Source organism: Podarcis filfolensis, assembly GCF_964270895.1.
Source record: "Podarcis filfolensis genome assembly, chromosome: 4".
Taxonomy (NCBI): domain Eukaryota; kingdom Metazoa; phylum Chordata; class Lepidosauria; order Squamata; family Lacertidae; genus Podarcis; species Podarcis filfolensis.
In genome coordinates, this window is record NC_139607.1 from 9,690,080 (window position 1) to 9,708,314 (window position 18,235).

The 18,235-nt window shown below is 42.8% G+C and overlaps 1 protein-coding gene across 5 annotated transcripts in view; it reads right to left on the bottom strand.

Moving 5' to 3' along the window:
* Positions 1 to 18,235, bottom strand: part of TBC1D4 (TBC1 domain family member 4) — a 96,005-nt gene that overhangs the window by 19,297 nt on the left and 58,473 nt on the right. For 4 of the 5 annotated variants that reach the window (XM_083610414.1, XM_083610413.1, XM_083610417.1 and 1 more), the window contains exons 9-11: positions 13,873 to 13,947; positions 12,143 to 12,369; positions 6,856 to 7,005 (exon numbers count right to left, since the gene is read on the bottom strand). In XM_083610414.1, coding sequence (XP_083466540.1) covers positions 6,856 to 7,005; positions 12,143 to 12,369; positions 13,873 to 13,947 — 452 coding nt within the window. The remainder of the gene's footprint in view (positions 1 to 6,855; positions 7,006 to 12,142; positions 12,370 to 13,872; positions 13,948 to 18,235) is intronic. The other variant, XM_083610415.1, reaches the window with a different exon arrangement.

Genomic DNA, 18,235 nt, shown 5'->3' on the forward strand with positions numbered 1-18,235 from the left:
AGCTTTAAAAATAATTTTTATAGCATCAATGCACATGGAGGCGCAGGTTGCAGCCACAGCAAAGGTGGCATTTTCCCATCTCTGCCATATTAAGCAGTTGGTCCCTTACCTTTCTCGCCCTGATCTGGCCACAGTGATCCATGCGACGGTCACCTCCAGGCTTGATTATTGTAACTTGCTCTACGCGGGGCTGCCCTTGAAGCTGACCCAGAAACTCCAGCGGGTGCAGAATGCCGCGGCAAGGCTCCTTACGGGGTCCTTGCTGCAGGATCACATTCATCCAGTGCTTTACCAACTGCACTGGCTCCCGGTGGAGTACAGGGTCAGGTTTAAGGTGCTGGTTTTGACCTTTAAAGCCCTATGCGGCCTAGAACCCATGTACCTACGGGACCGCCTCTCCTGGTATGCCCAGCAGAGGACCTTAAGGTCCATAAATAATAACATTTTGGAGGCCCCAAGCCTCAAGGAGGTTAGATTGGTTTCATCTACGGCCAGGGCCTTTTCAGCACTGGCCCTGACGTGGTGGAACGCTCTGTCACAAGAGACTAGGTCCCTGCAAGACAGAGCTGTTCCGCCTGGCCTTTGGTTTGGACTCGGTCTGACCCTTATGTTTCCCTCCCCTTACGGTCTTGATTTATCAGCTACTTTAAAACGAGGCTGCATTTTAAATTGCATTTTAACCTGTATTTTAAATTGGTTTTCCCCCCTATTATTTTTTTTCTGTAATTTTACTGGTGTTAGCTGCCCTGAGCCCAGCTCTGGCCGGGGAAAGCGGGGTACAAATAAAATTTATTATTATTATTATTATTATTATTATTATTATTATTATTATTATTTTGCCTTTCAGGACATATGCCAAGGATATGCCAGTATCCCAAAGTGCTTACAATCTAAAGCAAAGAGAAGATCCTATTTATTCAAGCAACCTTTGAACAATCATGTTGCCTATTGTCTTGTGGAAATTAAGCCCCACACCCTTCTAGACGTTTGGTTATTATCCTTTGGCTATTCAAGATGGCAAATTTAGGGTAGATTTGTTACCCACTGAAAAAAAATATTCATGTCCAGCACTCTATTGCATCAATATGTGCTTATACATATTACGGTTATGGCTCATAGTTCAGAACTTCTGCTTTGAATATGGGACAATGCCAGATTCTATCTTCAGGTAAAAGGAAGTCAAGATAACTGGGCTGGACACATTAAAAACAATAATAAATTTAAAAGAACTTGCAATTTCCTAAGTGCATCAATTTCACAGGCTTCCAGTTTGTTTCTGAGCCTAATTTAAACTGCTCACTGCCTTTTCTAAAGCCTTATATGCAGTGTGGGGGTTTTTTTCAGGGTGTACTTAAGGGCACGCAGTACTAGACCTCTTTTTGCTGTTGTTAAAAAGTGCAGCACTTAATGTAATAACTTCATGCTGAGTACTGGCACCTATTGTTCTAGCACTGCCTATATGGGCTTTGGTCCAGGATATCTGAAGGACCATCTCCTCCCCTACAAACCTGCCTGCTCATTAAGGTCTTCCTTCTGCATGCTGCCAACATCCAAGTTCCAATTGGTTGGAACATGAGACAGGGCTTTCTCTGGGGCCAAATCCTGGCTTTAGAACTCACTGCAGAAGGAGGCTTTCCTTGAAGACCTTCACATTATTGCACAAAGACCTTCTGTTTCCTACTGGAATTTGACTTGCCAAGCTGTTCATCTCCCTGGCATTTCATCTGTGGAGTTTTCAAGGTATTTTAACTGCTGATATGAACGGTTTTTATTGTGTTGAATTTTGCTGTCATTCTGCTTAGCCACACTGAGGATTTTTTTTTAATGAAACGGAATCACCAACACTGGAATATTGGACTCAAAGAGAGAAACAACTACCAGACTTTTAGAAGACATCTGAAGGCAGCCCTGTTTAGGGAAGTTTTAATGTTTAATAGACTATTGTATTTTAATATTCTGTTGGAAGCCCCCCAGAGGGTGGTATTATTATTATTATTGCTATTATTATATTATTATTATTATTATCATTATCAGGACATACAGACCCCTTCTTTTTTTGCTTCAGTTGCTAGGTCTGTATGTCCTGATAATGATAGAAAGTAGTTTTTCTTCATCGTGAAGTTTACCAGAACAGTCTCCAATTGTTAAATTCTTAATTCCTGGGCCTTTGTGCGTGCTTTAAAGAATCATGACTGAAATATTCTAGAACCTGAAATTCGCAGACAAGAAAGAGCTTCAGGAGATGATTTTGTACAGCATACAAAGCAGTGAAACACCATGACAAAGAATGAAACTGAATAAAAGCAAGTCCCATCATATTAAACGAAAGAAAGAAAGATATCTAGAGACCTTTGCTCTCTTATCTAAGCACTAGCCAAGGACCAAAGAGTATTTTCTGCCAGCACCTCAAAAAGGATCTTTAATGTGCCTCATTTCTAAGCTAAACAGAATATGCAAGTATTTTTTTAACCTCCACTAATGTAACATTACATTAATATTCTACTTAATATTTAAAGCTAACAGTACAAGATCAGTACATAAAAGCAATGCAGATATAATTAAAAGAGTTTGGCTGCTGTGATAGAGTTAAAAATCAGACTGATATATTCTAGACTAATGAAGAGTGAATATAGTCAAACACAGAATTACAAAGACTGAACTACAAAAGAGGAAGAAACTAGAGCCATAAAAAGGAGAAACACATGCATTTTCAGAGAAAACCCTCTAAACTCTCTCAAAATGCATTGCAATATTGTGACAAATCAAAAGTATGTAGAATGCCCTTATTTGACAATCTGAAATATTTTAAATACATAGAAAATGGGCGTGAGATAGCTTTTATATAAATAATGCACCAAGAAAGAACTATTTCGACCTCTTTTGTTGCCCCCCACTCAACAATAAAATGTTAATTTCTAAACAGGATAGCCATAGATGCACCCTACTTTAGTTGTGCAAAAACTGAGCTCAGATCAATGAATGCTGTGCAATATGTCTTCCTGTAGACCTTTAATTTTTCTGATCCCAAGTAACCTAGTTTTCCAAGCAGGTAGCAAATGCAAGTCTTCGCTAGGTTTTTTAAAAAATGGTTTCAACAAGAAATGGCAAAATCCCCTAGAGCTTAGCAAGAGCAGTTTCTAGGGGGTAAGTAGTACTACCAACTTTTGCTTGTAAAGTGTAACAGCAGCTTTAGAGTGAAGCAAATGCAAGTAAGACTGCCTTCTGAAAGCGAAATGTGTTTATTGTTTCCCTACATTTTAATTAAAAAACGCCCTACACTGAAGCTCCAACCTAGTCCTTTTACTTTAGAGATTGCTCTCACAAACAAATAAAAGGACTTCCATTAACCCATACTAAACCCATCTAGGTTTTAATGCACCTTCTTAGAGACAAGCAGGATAAAAGTCACCAAATCAAAACTGCAAAGAAAACCAAAGTTCAGTTTCTCACTTTGTATTTTTACTCTGAAGCTGCTGATAAGTTGTGAAACATCAGAAAGAAATTAGCAAAACACTTAAAACTACCTGGTTGGCCATGAACCCAGTCTCCTATTAGCCAGCTGTGAGATCCTGTGAAGTTTGCCTCTACTTTTGCAAACTTTTACAGGAAAAAAAGGTCCTTTTAGAACGATCTGGTACCAAAACCACACTGTAATTACAAAAGCCCTTTTCTATTCCTTCTTCCAGTTTCATCAGCATAAGCCTTGAGCTTCTCCAAATAAATGAAGGGAATTTCCTAAACGACAAGGGCAACAAGCTCTAGATTTCTTGGTAGCACAGTTCCACAACCGTCTTTCAAAGATAATTTCCCTTATTTTGTTCACAAATGGAGCATTTTTGAGTTTTAACCCGCAAGCCGTAACTCACCCAAAAGTAAATCTTTAGGGCTGCAGCATATGAAAAATCTGCATTGTCTCCCAGCTTTGCTTTCAGTTCAACTTCTCCTTTCCTTTGAAGGAAAGCAGAAAACTAAAAGGGAAATTCACGCCTTCGCCTGTGTATGTACTCACTGATGTTAGCTGAAAATGAAAACACACCCACCCGATGAATAGAAAAGAGCGGCTCAGATGCTTAAGCCTTTAACTAATGTGTCCTAAGGCTGAAAGATTCCTATCAGTTTTAATCCTCTGATGGGTTGACTACGATGTTGCTTATCTCTCTCTGTATTACTCTGAATTACACAAGACCACACATCCAATTTTCCTGGTTGCCCTAGAAGTGCAAGAAGAAAAACCTAAGCCCTAGATGATAGATAGATAAAGGATAGATAGATAGATAGATAGATAGATAGATAGATAGATGATAGATATGCTGATGAAATGCCTGAAATATTATGAAACTCAACAGCTTTACAATTACATATATAACTTGTAAATAAGATGGCCAGTCAATGAATTGGAGTGCTCATGACTTAAGTCCATCACTAACAGCGATAACCTGCTATGCATAGTAGGAGCAATAAGAGGCCATAGAATAACAGAAATGTGGAGCTGAAAGGAACCATGAGAGTCTAGGATGAATGAAGGAAGGAATGAAGCAATGAAGGAATCTTTTGGTCAACGTGGCGCTCGAACCCATGAGCCTAGAGTAAGAGTCTCGTGCTCTGCCGACTAAGCTAGGAAGATGAGGCCAAGATGCTCCTCCCCACAGAAATATTTAGTAAAAAGAGGTGAAGATCAGGATGAGAACAGTATAGGGTTCCCTCCGCAAGGTAGGCGGATTTTAGCTGATAGTTATAGGATAACACAGATAAAAAGAGAACCTATTAAAAGTAGGGCTATAGCCAGATTAAAGAAGCCTTAGTCCACTAATTTAGCAGATACAGTTGATCAATTAAATCTGCATATAGTTGCCTACAGTAAATTTTAAAGAAAGACACATGCACGATATGTGTTATCTTATAAGAGGCATTCCTCACACAGAAAAGAATGCTTTTCTTTTGCCTGTGGCATTTCAGCACTTCCATTAGAAAGGTAGTTTTCATAGTTCTGCTGCCTCCTTCAGCCATCAACAGTGCTTTAACTGCTTAAAATCAGGAACAACACTCCTGCTCCTATTAAAATCTGTACCAACCAGAATGCTAACACCCACTTACTGTTTTCAAAGCTCATTGCGGTTTTAAACTTGCAAAATAAAGAGATACGAGCAACAGTTTGTTATTGAAGTCGCCACAGCTGAAAAATCTTGAGATGGGAGTTTGAAAGCAAATGACCTTGGCGTGAAAGAGATGCTGGCTAGATGTACTCCAGATTTAATCACATTTTAAGTTATAATATGGTTAAATAATAATTTTTGGTTGCATCAGACAAAACATTGTCACTCTAATAAGATGGTCTGCAGGGTGACATTTGGGTTTAGCAGGAAAGAAAGACACATCCCCGTGATATTTCTGAGCTACGGTTATCACTGTTCTTCACTGAAATCCCGGTAAGCCAATTAATTCCGTGTGAATCAGTGTGCACCACCAGCCTCCTCGACTCTTTGGGTCCAGGTCCAAAGTTTCTTGCATACTCACAAGCCAGTTTGGCAAAGAACAGTACCTGAGACAGAAGGCCACAGGCTGGGGCCAGTGGACACTGCTGGGCCTGCAGACCTCCAGTTAAATGGAACATTGCTTTGGTTCAGTGAAAATAAAATCTAAACAGAGACATTACAAGTAGGCTGAAGCACAATATCCTCCACATCAGGGTCCGCAGACTGCCTACACTTTCGCGAGCAGCAAAAGTGGTGAAATCACAATTCTGAAACCATTCAAGTGCATCACCAAAGAGATGTACCACTGTTACTTTTTGATGCTTTCCTCATGCGCTGGGGCTTCACAAAACCTTCATTGTCATGCTCAGAAGTGGAGGGAAATTCACACTTGCCGTATAGTATGTGTCATTGTGTACTGAAAGGAGGGCAGTTTGGGGAATCTAAACATAACTGCAGTGGTTGAATCATACCAGTAACTGGGTGCCTTCAAAATGCAAATATCCAGGTTGGCCAAAGGGAGGTCAGTTCACACAGCCTATAACAAGCCTCCCTGATAGCAGGTACTAGCAGCCCAGTGCAAATTATATTCCTCATTTAAAGCATTAAAAACAACAAAAGCATGCCAATGTTAGTCACACATGGGCAGCCTTCACATTGCCCCTGCCATACAGCACACGATTAAGCAGCTAATTAGTATAATACCAACTAATATCATCAACATTGCCATTTTTTCTCTTCTTTTTTAAAAGTCCCTGGGTTATTTTCTTTACATTGATAACTCAGCAATAAAGGTCGTTTATTTTTAAAAATCTGAGACACTTCAAAGTGTGTAGTGTAAAATGCCCTGCTCGTTATCATCTCCTCAAACAAACTTTACAACCATTCTGTGTGGTAGAACAAGACTGTTCCCCTGTCTATGGATGGGGTGCTGAGGATGACAGAAAATCTGTTTTATTTGAGGAATAAAAGTGCTTCCACATCCAAGTCTTGTACTAGACTACACTAGGGAGACATGCAGAGATTGTCCAGAGGAATAATTTAAAGTCATATACAGATTTATGCAGGGTTTTTAAAAAAATATTCCATTTGGGGAAAAACAACAATCAGTATATTTAGAAACCTCATGATTTTTCACTTACTGGGTTTGGCAATGTTGATCTTTCTTCTTTTTTTTTGGCATTAGTCAGAAAACAGTGTAGTAGTTATGCAAGATCTCTGTGCTGTAACCCTCAGCAGGCATTTCCAGAGAATGCTCTGTTCACAGGTTTTCACGAAACAAGTGAAGTATCTCACTTAGAAGCGAGTGGCAAAAATTCCTTATCGCAAGCCGGCTGCATCGGAAGTGCAAAATGGCAGGCCAGGCAGAAACCAGTGTTCTCACCTCTGGGGGAGCTCATTTTCAGACTGAGGAGATGGTTTTCCTGAGCTCTGGTAAAAGCTTTTCAGGAAAGATGGGGCAGAGAAGGAAGAAGGGAGACTCGACGGCGCAGATGATTCACTCTCACTGCGAGCGCGTCGGGCAATTGCCAGCCTGACAGCAGGCGATAAGGAAAAGCGTAGCAAATGAGTTTCAGTACAACATTTTAAAGCGTTCCCACACTCCATACTCACCATGTAAGAGGTTCAGTCAAGACCTGAATTGTAATTGCCATTATTACTGTAACAGTGGGAAAATTTGATGCACTTTAAGTTTAATGCACCACGAAATTTTGCTGAAGTTGAGTTGGGGGGCATTTAAAGAAACCAAAAAGCCGAGTCATGTACTTGGCTTCACATTCCCTCAACCTGCACATCTAGTCAAGGTAAACTACCCTCTCCTCCCCCTTTCAGGGATATACAGTGGTACCTCGGGTTACATACGCTTCAGGTTACAGACTCCGCTAACCCAGAAATAGTACCTCGGGTTAAGAACTTTGCTTCAGGATGAGAACAGAAATCATGCTCCGGCGGCGCAGCAGCAGCAGGAGGCCTCATGAGCTAAAATGGTGCTTCAGATTAAGAACAGTTTCAGGTTAAGAACAGACCTCCGGAACGAATTAAGGTACCACTGTAGGGACGTGGGTGGCGCTGTGGGTTAAACCACAGAGCCTAGGACTTGCCAATCAGAAGGTCGGCGGTTCGAATCCCCGCGGCTGGGTGAGCTCCCGTTGCTCGGTCCCTGCTCCTGCCAACCTAGCAGTTCAAAAGCACGTCAAAGTGCAAGTAGATAAAGAGGTACCGCTCCATTGGGAAGGTAAATGGCGTTTCCGTGCGCTGCTCTGGTTCGCCAGAAGCGGCTTAGTCATGCTGGCCACATGACCCGGAAGCTGGCCACATGACCCGGCCAGTAAAGCGAGATGAGCGCCTCAACCCCAGAGTCGTCCATGACTGGACCTAATGGTCAGGGGTCCCTTTACCTTTACCTTACCACTGTACTAGACCCTAAAGGTTCAGCTTTCATTAAAACTTAAGAAGTTGCAAGTCTTGTGACCTACTGGGAACTAAGAAAAACCACGTGAGCAGTAATTCCAATAGGAAGGTTAGGTGGCACTGAAGACAAGATCCTGATAAAAAACACTAGCACCACACCTTAACTCATCCTTCTCCTCCTATAATGTCGCATAGAATTTACCCATTGCCTGACATTAGAATATTCGGAGAAGAAGGAAGTTCGGCTACGTGTTACAAGGGGGCATATGGGAGCTGCTGGATGCAGGTCTGCCATTTGTGGTGGCAACTGCTTATCCAGTACTTCAGCCTACAGCATCTCAACTATTAACACAAAACAGGAAAGGGAAAGTTTCTCAGTTTTAGGTCGCCTGCCCTGCATGCAAAAGGTCGCAGGTCTAACAATCAGCATCTCTAGGCTAAGGCAGCATAAAGGGGCTCCCTATGTCCCTAGCACAACTGCCCGTTTTTTATTTTCTCTTATTCAAACTTACCGTATTGGCCTGAATATAAGCCACACTTCCCCACCCCCCAAATTCCGACTGTGAAAAGTTAAAGTGCGGCTTAAATTCACAACCTTACAAAACCCGGCTTTTACCATATCGCTGCTGAAACAGACATATGGTAAAATGGAACAAAAAAAATGTTTTATTGCTGATTTGCGAGTTTGAGACTGTTGTGCAATTAATTCTAACGTCATTTGTCGCTTTCTCTGTATTTTACAGTGCAGTATCGATTTTTTATTTGCATTTATGGTGCCACAGATTTTCTTCTACATTTGTCATTTACGGGTGTGAGTGTCTGCAGAATTTTAAGGGAGCAGCTTATATTCGGGTATTGTCTTTTTTTCCTCCCCTCCCCACCTTGAATTTTAAAGGTGTGGCTTATATTCGGGTGTAGCTTATATTTGGGTCAATACAGTAATAGATTCACAGTTACTAGTTTGCTTATGATCAGGCTTCTATCAACTCATATTGACATACAATTTCCCCTTCTGCAATGTACCTGCAAAGTGCTACACTGCCACCTTGTTTTCAGGTACGGGCTTGCTTTCAACAAGAAAAACCACAACATTTCACCAGAAGATTATTTGGAGTGGGCAGAAAGATGCTACTGGGGGGAGGGGAGAGAGATACAAAGCATGCAGTTATTTTACAGTGATAGATTCCAAAATGATGGAGTCGGTCAAAATAAACGTGTTCTAGAGTTGGTGGAAAAACTTTAAGTATCCTCAGAATTATTTCAGGCTGTTAGAAGGTGAATCATTACAAGCCTCCGCCATCAAATATTTCTGGGGCGATCGTTTTTGAGTCTACACACATGCACAAAAGCAACTTATGATCAAACTGTTGAAGAGTTGCTGTTTTGACTAGAAAACCTGCTGAACAAGCAAAGACAACAGCTCTGCGGCAATGGGCAAAGAAATGTTGTCAGCAAGTCTAACACAATTATTGTTCAAGTTTCCTGTTTCACCGCAGCATCGTAATGATTAGGGTCTGAGGGTGGGGGGGTGGGGGGAGCAACCTAACACGAAATTTATCGGCGAACGACAAGGTCACTTTGCTGACAGGCTACAAACTGCCAGAAGAGGGTGCTGAGAGGTGTCAACTAACCATGGACACAGAAGGGAGGATTAGCAACAGATACTCTTGCCGGCAAGCAGACTTACTACTAGGGACAACTCATTGGAAAGTTTGGAAAGTGGTTACTACACAGAACTGCAGCAACCTGCTTAACAGGGCAAGATTGATACCAGTCTTTTAGGGATGAAACAACTTGACTGGCTTCAATCACACTGCAATCCATTGTGGATCCGGTCACAAACACTGGATGAAGGGAAGCTCAACTTGGCGATGGTGTTAATTAGCACTAACTGGGAAAAATGGATTACCTATCTCTAGAAGAAAGGATCTCAACCGCAAGGGCTGCTGTTACAACTGGTCTGGCTGTGGGGCTGACTGTACAATTAGAAATAAATGAATAAATGGTCGTCTCAGTCATTTCAACAGAGAAATACAGTACAAAAAGGCTTGGTACATCAAACACTTAGAAAATGCTTGCTTTCTCTACCCTAGATGTTAGGGGGGGAATCTCAGCTAGAGGTGTCCTGAACCCAGATCATTCTTTGCATGAATCCTCTCATCTCAATTAATTTTAAAGGTGACTTGGTATTAAGGCTACATGGTTTGGGGTGGGTGGGTTATGGGAGTATTTGGAATCCAAGCCTTCATCCTACCCTCCTAAGAGTTAAAATGGCACCACCATCTCCTCAGCAGGCCTGACAGAGTGGGTGTCAGAACATAGTGTATTGTGATTCCTTGAAATTGCATGGCTGCAATGGAGGCTCATGAAGACCGCAATTCACCTCTGCACATTGTTCCATGAAGGTAAGGTGTTCTGCAGTTTCAAGGGAAAGTTTTGCTTAGGATTACGAACAAAACCACCTAAATTAACTGAACTTATTATGTTTCTAGGGACGCGGGTGGCGCTGCGGGTTAAACCACAGAGCCTAGGACTTGCCGATCAGAAGGTCGGCGGTTCGAATCCCCACGATGGAGTGAGCTCCTGTTGCAGTTCGAAAGCACGAAGTGCAAGTAGGTAAATAGGTACCGCTCCGGCGGGAAGGTAGATAGCATTTCCGTGCGCTGCTCTGGTTTGCCAGAAGCAGCTTAGTCATGCTGGCCATATGACCTGGAAGCTGTACGCCGGCTCCCTCGGCCTATAGAGCGAGATGAGCGCCACAACCGTAGAGTCAGCCACGACTGGACCTAATGGTCAGGGGTCCCTTGACCTTGACCTTTATTATGTTTCTAGTTTTGAAGGCATTTAAGGACACTTAAGGTGCAATCCTTTCCACGTTCAATGAGACTTACTTCCAAGTACTGGACCACATCTTAAACACTGCAGCTGTTGCATAGGAATTATTCAATATCTGGATGGCGACACTGCCTGCTAGTCAAAGTGTACTGAAGCTCTGGCTGTTGTCTTACATGCCTTGGCCACATCCATGTTCAACGGCAGCAATGCACTGTGTGTGGACTGCTTTGGCCAAGTGCTCAAAAGCTGCAGCCGTTGAAGAAGGCAGTGGCCAGAGAGAATGAAAGGGGGTGCCTTTTTTGCAAACGTGTCACTCAGAAATTATTTGATACTTTCAGCTTGTTTTGAAGCCTGATCCAAAAGTGCTGGTAATAAATTATAACTCCCTAAACAGGTTGGGAATGACGTTAAAGAACCACCTGCTCCCATATTATCCTCCCTTTGTCCCACCATTTTTAGAAGTGCAGTTGTTGCGAATTCCTCTTCCTCCAGTATCAAAAGACTACACTTAGTCTATGTCCTTCTGAGATGAGGTGAGCTATGTCTCTGCTCCCCTCTCCTGGCTGAGAGGTGCCAGAACAGCTCTGTTGCTGATTTTGCTTTTGCATTGCTTAAAATCCTCATTGTTCAATGTTTGCTTCTTCTTACATAATAATATTTTTCTCCAAGATAATTCAAAGTATATTTTTTCTACGGTGCTTTGAGAGTTATTTTGGGATAGAAAAGCACCCTAAAAATGTTAGTCTGAAATAAACCATTGTATTGTAAATCCCTGAATGGTGGAAAGAGAAAGGGATCTGTACTGCAACAGAGCACGAGACTTGAACCACTCTAGAAAAAAACAAGGCAAACCTTCTTTTAAACAAAACTGTTACTTTACCTTATACAAAGCACTAAAGGCCTTAAAGATTTACATAAATAAAGTCCAGGAATCAGTGGGTCCAATCGCTTTTGTGCATCTTCCATTCATTTCAAGAGGTTTGTGCAGAAGAGCCACGTCCAAAGAGCAGATCTTTATATACCCATATTTGTATTGGCTGGCTATAGCTGCTTTCTGATTTATATAATGTAGACCATCATCATTTCAAGCACCTAACTGCTTCAGATACTTTACAGCCGTCGAATGAAAGTGTTTTTATTAACAACAACAACAGCAACAACGACTCAATCTCTGTTTGTAGGATGCAAAGCCCTACACAGGAAGAAGTCTCACTAAACTCACTGGAACTTACTATTGAGTAAAATGTACTGAAGATCATGCTGTAAACTGTTACTCTCCGGTTGCCTGAGATAGAATGAAAAACCCAGGCAACTATTCCAAGATTCTCATCCTTGTTCCATCGAAAAAACAAATAAACGGGGAAATAAAAGATATCCAGACAAGCCTACAAGATTCCTATGCAGTTGCTTGGCTCAAAACTCACCTGCTATGCTCCACAGAGTTCTGTCTCAGGAGAGGAGACTTGACACTTTGAGACCTTCCGTCTTGGAAAGTAATCCTCTTTTTGGCGCTGGATGGTGGGTGGCTAAAGGTATGAGCTCGTCTCCTGAACTGGGGAGAATCGGAATCCTCTTCGGGGAACGGCTGCCAAGCCGAGGATACGGGAGAAGCAGGAGGCGTTGTGGAAGGAGATTCCCCAGAAGAAAATTCCTGGAAGAAGTCATCCACAGTCAGGAATGAGGTTGCCCCTTTTATACCCTATAGCTACTCAGTGAATGTCAGAGTAATCCCTGCAAGTTAACAAGAGAGGAGATGAAACTGAGCCTCCTCCTCCTGGGCGGGAAAAAAAAGAAAGCAAACCCATTGTATGCTAATTAGAAACTATGCCAAACATCCTTTGCCCCTGGAATTGCCATGACCTCTCGCGAACAATACCGCAAAAAGAATCTGAATACTTTACTGGCACTGTTACTACATTTTCAAGCCTGGGTTCCAATCAAAACTGGCTTCTTTTCTCGGCCTATCGTGTACAGATTTCCTGTCCTGTCAGAGCTCTTTCCTGGAAGAGGGATCTGCTCATAAAAAGCTGCATTAAGAGCAACAGGAAAATTAGAAGTCAAAAGAACCACTCTGTTTCCACATCTCTCGGAGGAGAAATAATAATAATAATAATAATGTGTGTGTATGTGCAATTGCTATGTAAAACAGGAAATAAATGGTAAGTGTACGACAAGCTGTTTACACATGCTGCACAGGCAGGTTAACGGCAAAGGATGACAGATTTAAAATGTCATTGTTTAAGAGACATGTATCAACTGGAATAAACAAGGGCTTTCGTTTTTTTCTGCTTTACATGCTTACTTCCCCTAAGTAGGTTTCATTCCAATTGGCAAGGAGTTATTCTGTTTACACTCATAAAAGCAAGTAGGATTTTAGAATCAGGATCGATGGAAAGGATCTTGAGAGTTATCTAGTCCAACGCCCAGCAACGCAAGAATATGCAGCCGGCCCATATGGGGCTTGATCCCAAAACTGTGGCATTATCAGCACCACGCTCTAACCAACTGAGCTAACTAAAGATCCTCTTACACTAGTGGTGTGGAACCTGAGGCCCAGGGGCCAAATGGAGCCCTCTCTCCAGGCCACCCCCTCCACTGGCCTTGCATCTCAAGCCCAAATATTTTTGCCCCATGGAAGGTGGGCCAGTTCCCCACCTCTGCGCCCTAGAGAATGACCTGATTCAGACTTCTGTTTTACTTATATTTACTAAACAAAGCTTAAAAACTTAGCCTTTCCTAATATGTATTTGCAGTCGGCATCCATTGTTTTTGACTAATGAATTTATGAAACGGAATGTTTTCCACCAAGAAATAAAATATCTGCCCTGCATCGCTGCTCCTTGTTTTCCCCCCAAGCCATCGAGTTACCACAAGTGTCTAACTCTTCCAATTTAGACCTTTTTCCCTGCTGGGCTGCCAGGCAGTGACTCTAACCAGCCATAAGCTTACAAGGTAAGGGGCAGTTTTCAAGGCTACTTATCGTTTTGTTTTGCCTGTAAAAGTAAATAGTCAGCAAACCATAACCAGCAATTCTATCATAAAGTGAGCTTCTCACAAGTTTTTTTTTTAAAGGAAAATCCGAATAAGCTCCTATATCCAGCATAATTTTGCACTTTGTTCCCCACCCCCCACGCGCGCGAAGCCCGTTACTTACTTTGTCAGAAGTGAGGTTGTTGCACCTTTCAAAGCTGTCCATGCTCCCCAACCGGCCACGCATTCGGTTAGCTCCCTACGGAATAACAACAAAGCATCCCACCTGTTAAGATCCCATTCCCCACTCTCTGCAATTCACAAACAGCAGCTTACTTTCGGCTACAAGGGAGCAAAGCCAGGAAAACAATTCACAAAAGGATTTCGCCTGGAGCGTTAACGGCTCAGTGACAGCCTGATGAGGCCAGAAGCAGCCTGTGGACCCCTCTGAATTTGGGAACTTTCCCATTTTGTAGTTCCTTTGAGGAAGCTGGCAAGGATAGGACAGATTGCTTGAATGTGCTGTGGTGCTTGAATGTGCTTCTAGCACTATCTGGACCAATATAGCTGTCAAGTGCTGAAAGGCAAGCCATTTAATTCCATGCTGAAGAAATATCCTTGATAAAGAAATCCAAGTTGGAACGTGCTGTGAACCAACCCCAAATTGGAACACTTACTTGAAAACTGAAATCCTGTGCAACTTACATGCGCATTACATGCGCAACTTACATTCATGTGTCAAAAAAGGATACAGTCTCAAATCCTCTGATCCCATAAGCAGAAATCTGTTCATGGGATTCTCCCGCTGGAGAACAGATAGGAAGGCAATTTTCATTGACTCCCCCTTTCCTGTCACTAAACCCCTGAAATTCTATGTCACAGGGTTAGGGAGCCATCCAGACAGTGTTCGAAATCAGCTGGGCACCAGGTGCATTTTGCACCTGGCTTTTAACCACTTGCACCAGGTTGGTGCCCGGTATCTCCACCACCTGGGGATCATTGGATCTGGACGGTTTTCACACACAAATACCCTATCTGATAGAATTCTATCAGTTATATTTTATCTGCACAATTGGAATGAATTTCAGGAATCAAAATGCTATTTCTGTGCAGCCTGAGCAGCAGCAGCTGTCGCCATTAAGAAAAAGAGGTTGGAAATAGCCAATATATATATATGTGGACTGTCCCTGGATCAAGTGACTTTTCTTCTTTAAGTACTCAGAACCCAAGGTTGTAATCTGCACTTGCCAGATGTTTAAATGAGAATTAATCACAGTCAAGTCCATCATTTGAAAGGTAAGACTTCAGAGCCGCTTTGCCTCCAAATGGCAAATAGACATTCCATTTTGGCGACTGCAAGCCCGCCTTAAGGAGCAGGTGTGGAGGACTCCCTGGTCCTCCATGGGGTAACTGTGCCAATGAAGGACCAGGTGTGCAGCCTGGGAGTCATTCTGGACTCACAGCTGTCCATGGAGGCACAGGTCAATTCTGTGTCCAGGGCGGCTGTTTACCAGCTCCATTTGGTACGCAGGCTAAGACCCTACCTGCCCACGGACTGTCTCACCAGAGTGGTACATGCTCTAGTTATCTCTCACTTGGACTCTGCAACGCGCTCTGCAACGCGCTCTATATGGGGCTACCTTTGAAGGTGACCCAGAAACTACAACTAATCCAGAATGCGGCAGCTAGACTGGTGACTGGGAGCAGCTGCCGAGACCACATAACCACATAATTGAAAGATCTGCATTGGCTCCCAGTACGTTTCCGAGCACGATTCAAAGTGTTGGTGCTGACCTTTAAAGCCCTTAACCACCTTGGCCCAGTAGACCTGAAGGAGTGTCCCCACCCCCATTGTTCAGCCCAGACACTGAGGTCCCGCGCCGAGGGCCTTCTGGCAGTTCCCTCTCTGCGAGAAGCCAAGTTACAGGGAACTAGGCAGAGGGCCTTCTTGGTAGTGGCACCCGCCCCGTGGAACACCCTCCCGTCAGATGTCAAGGAAATAAACAACTATCTGACTTTTAGAAGACATCTGAAGGCAGCCCTGTTTAGGGAAGCTTTTAATGTTTAACAGACCATTGAATTTTAATATTTGTTGGAAGCTGCCCAGAGTGGCTGGGGAAACCCTGCCAGATGGGTGGGGTATAAATAATAAATTTTATTATTATTATTACTATTATTATTACTATTATTATTAATTTGGTGCCTAGTTAATAGATCTGAGTTTCTAACACTGCACCCAGAACAGCATAGAAGGTGCAGGAAGAGTAATTAATGAAGCTGCCTTCTCTCTTTTTGCCAGCGGGATCCTGTTGCCTCAAAAGCCCTTCTGTGAATGGGAGTGAAGCACAGGATCCAAGCCATGGGGCTTACTACAGAGGGCTGTGTGAACTTCAGTAGGCAATCAGGAACATCTGGGTAGGAATGGTAGGAACGTCTGGGACACATGCAAATCCCACCCTCCACAGCCATGTGTGCGAACTTGGATGCCATTCTGCTTTCATCCCAAAATTGAGTTTGATTGTTAGACATATCAGAAGTGGCCCTTAACGATGACACCTCCATTTGTCATTAACCTTGCAAGGTAACTGGTGCTATACCTACTAAGGCCTGTTGAACAGAACTCTTGTTAAGGGAAGCAAATATTTATCTGGCAGCAAAACAGCAGGAGATATAAATGAAATTCTTAAGAGGCTCAGGATTTTGCTTCAGGAAAGCATCAAGATTTCCTTTCAATGTTCAAAAAAATGTGCTGCCTGTTCATAAGCTACCCTAAACAGAGTATGGCATGCTTTGAAGACAAGAGAAATATGCTATACTTACGAAACCTGGAGTCTAATAGGTTGTATTTATTCAGTCAACTGGAAACAATTTTTGCCAGACAACCCCTTCCCTCTCTTGCAACTGTGGAAGCCACAACTTCTGTTTATTTTTGAAACTAAATACATTTTGGGTGTCTCGTTGCATGGTAGGCTTTGCCTGTTGTTCATCTTCTACCACTTTTAATCTCTTCACAAAATGGCACTTCTGCAAAGCTAGTTGCTGCCCAGGGCCATATATTGCTTATTAAACAACAAATCTAAAATTCAGGGTCAACCCTGCCTTTCGGTTTGGTTTCCATGTTATATTTACTGAACTGCAACATACATGCTTGCCGTCAATCAATCAAAAGTTCTAGTTTGAGTGAGACTGTCCTTCACCAATCAAAACGCACCCCCAATTTCTGCGCTTGAGGTTTCCTCATGTTTGTTGCTTTCAATACCATGCTATCTTCTCCCAAGGTGCCTAATTAAGTAAGCAAGAGAGGGAAACTGGATGCAAGCCTCTAAGACTATGTGACCCATCAGCAACCACGTTCGGAAGCAACGGAATTCCAGAAGGCACTGTGCCGAGTTAATTTTAACTTTCAAATCTGACCTACATACAAAGTGATTTATCGTCCAAGCTACTCACGTTAAAATATGCAGCTTCAAGCCATACAACTTATGCCACTAAACCTCCTAAAAATTCTTAATACCTATTTGATAATAATATCAAAACACGCAGATGTTAAATGACACATTCAATACGTGCTCTATGAGGAACTTCCTTGTGCTTGATCCAGAAGATGCAGTTAAAGCAGAGTGATGCCTCTGTATAACTCAATTAGTTAGAGCATGGTGCTGACTGCTGACAGGAGTGAGCCCTTGTTTGCATAGAATAAAGGTAAAGGTACCCCTGACTGTTAGGTCCAGTCGTGGACAACTCTGGGGTTGTGTGCTCATCTCGCTCTACAGGCCAAGGGAGCTGGCATTTGCCCGCAGACAGTTTTTCCGGGTCATGTGGCCAGCATGACTAAGCTGCTTCTGGCAAACCAGAGCAGCGCACAGAAACACCATTTACCTTCCCACCGGAGTAGTACCTATTTATCTACTTGCACTTGACGTGCTTTTGAACTGCTAGGTGGGCAGGAGCTGGGACTGAACAACGGGCACTCACCCCTTCGCGGGGATTCGAACTGACGACTTTCCCATCGGCAAGCCCTAGGCTCTGTGGTTTAGACCACAGCGCCACCCGCGTCCCTTTGCATAGAATACCCATGTTCAATTGGCTACCAGGCCAAGTTCAAGGCCCGGTTAGTATTTAAAGTTAGCATTTAAAGCCATTAACAACTTTGGACCAGTGTACCTATGAGATTGCCTTACCCCTTATGTACCCTACTCGATCGCTTCGACTGGCAGAATTAGCACTGCTGCAAGTGCCCCATAACACCCATTCCACATTTGTTAGAACCCAATCCTTTAGTGTGGCAGCACCTACACTTTGGAACTCCCTGCCTATTGATATCAAGCAGGCAGCTTCACTGAACTCTTTTCTGAATCCACTAAAAACATTCTTGTTTAGTCAAGTCTAGTGACTTCCAGTTAAGATGGCATCAGCTCAGAAAGTTGGCTCCGGAGCTCTGCAGATCACATGATTTTAACCAAGTTTTAATTGGTATTAACTTGTGCCAAGCCGATTATTTTATCAAACTTTTTATAACTTGGAAGTTTAGTCAAGTCTACCCAGAT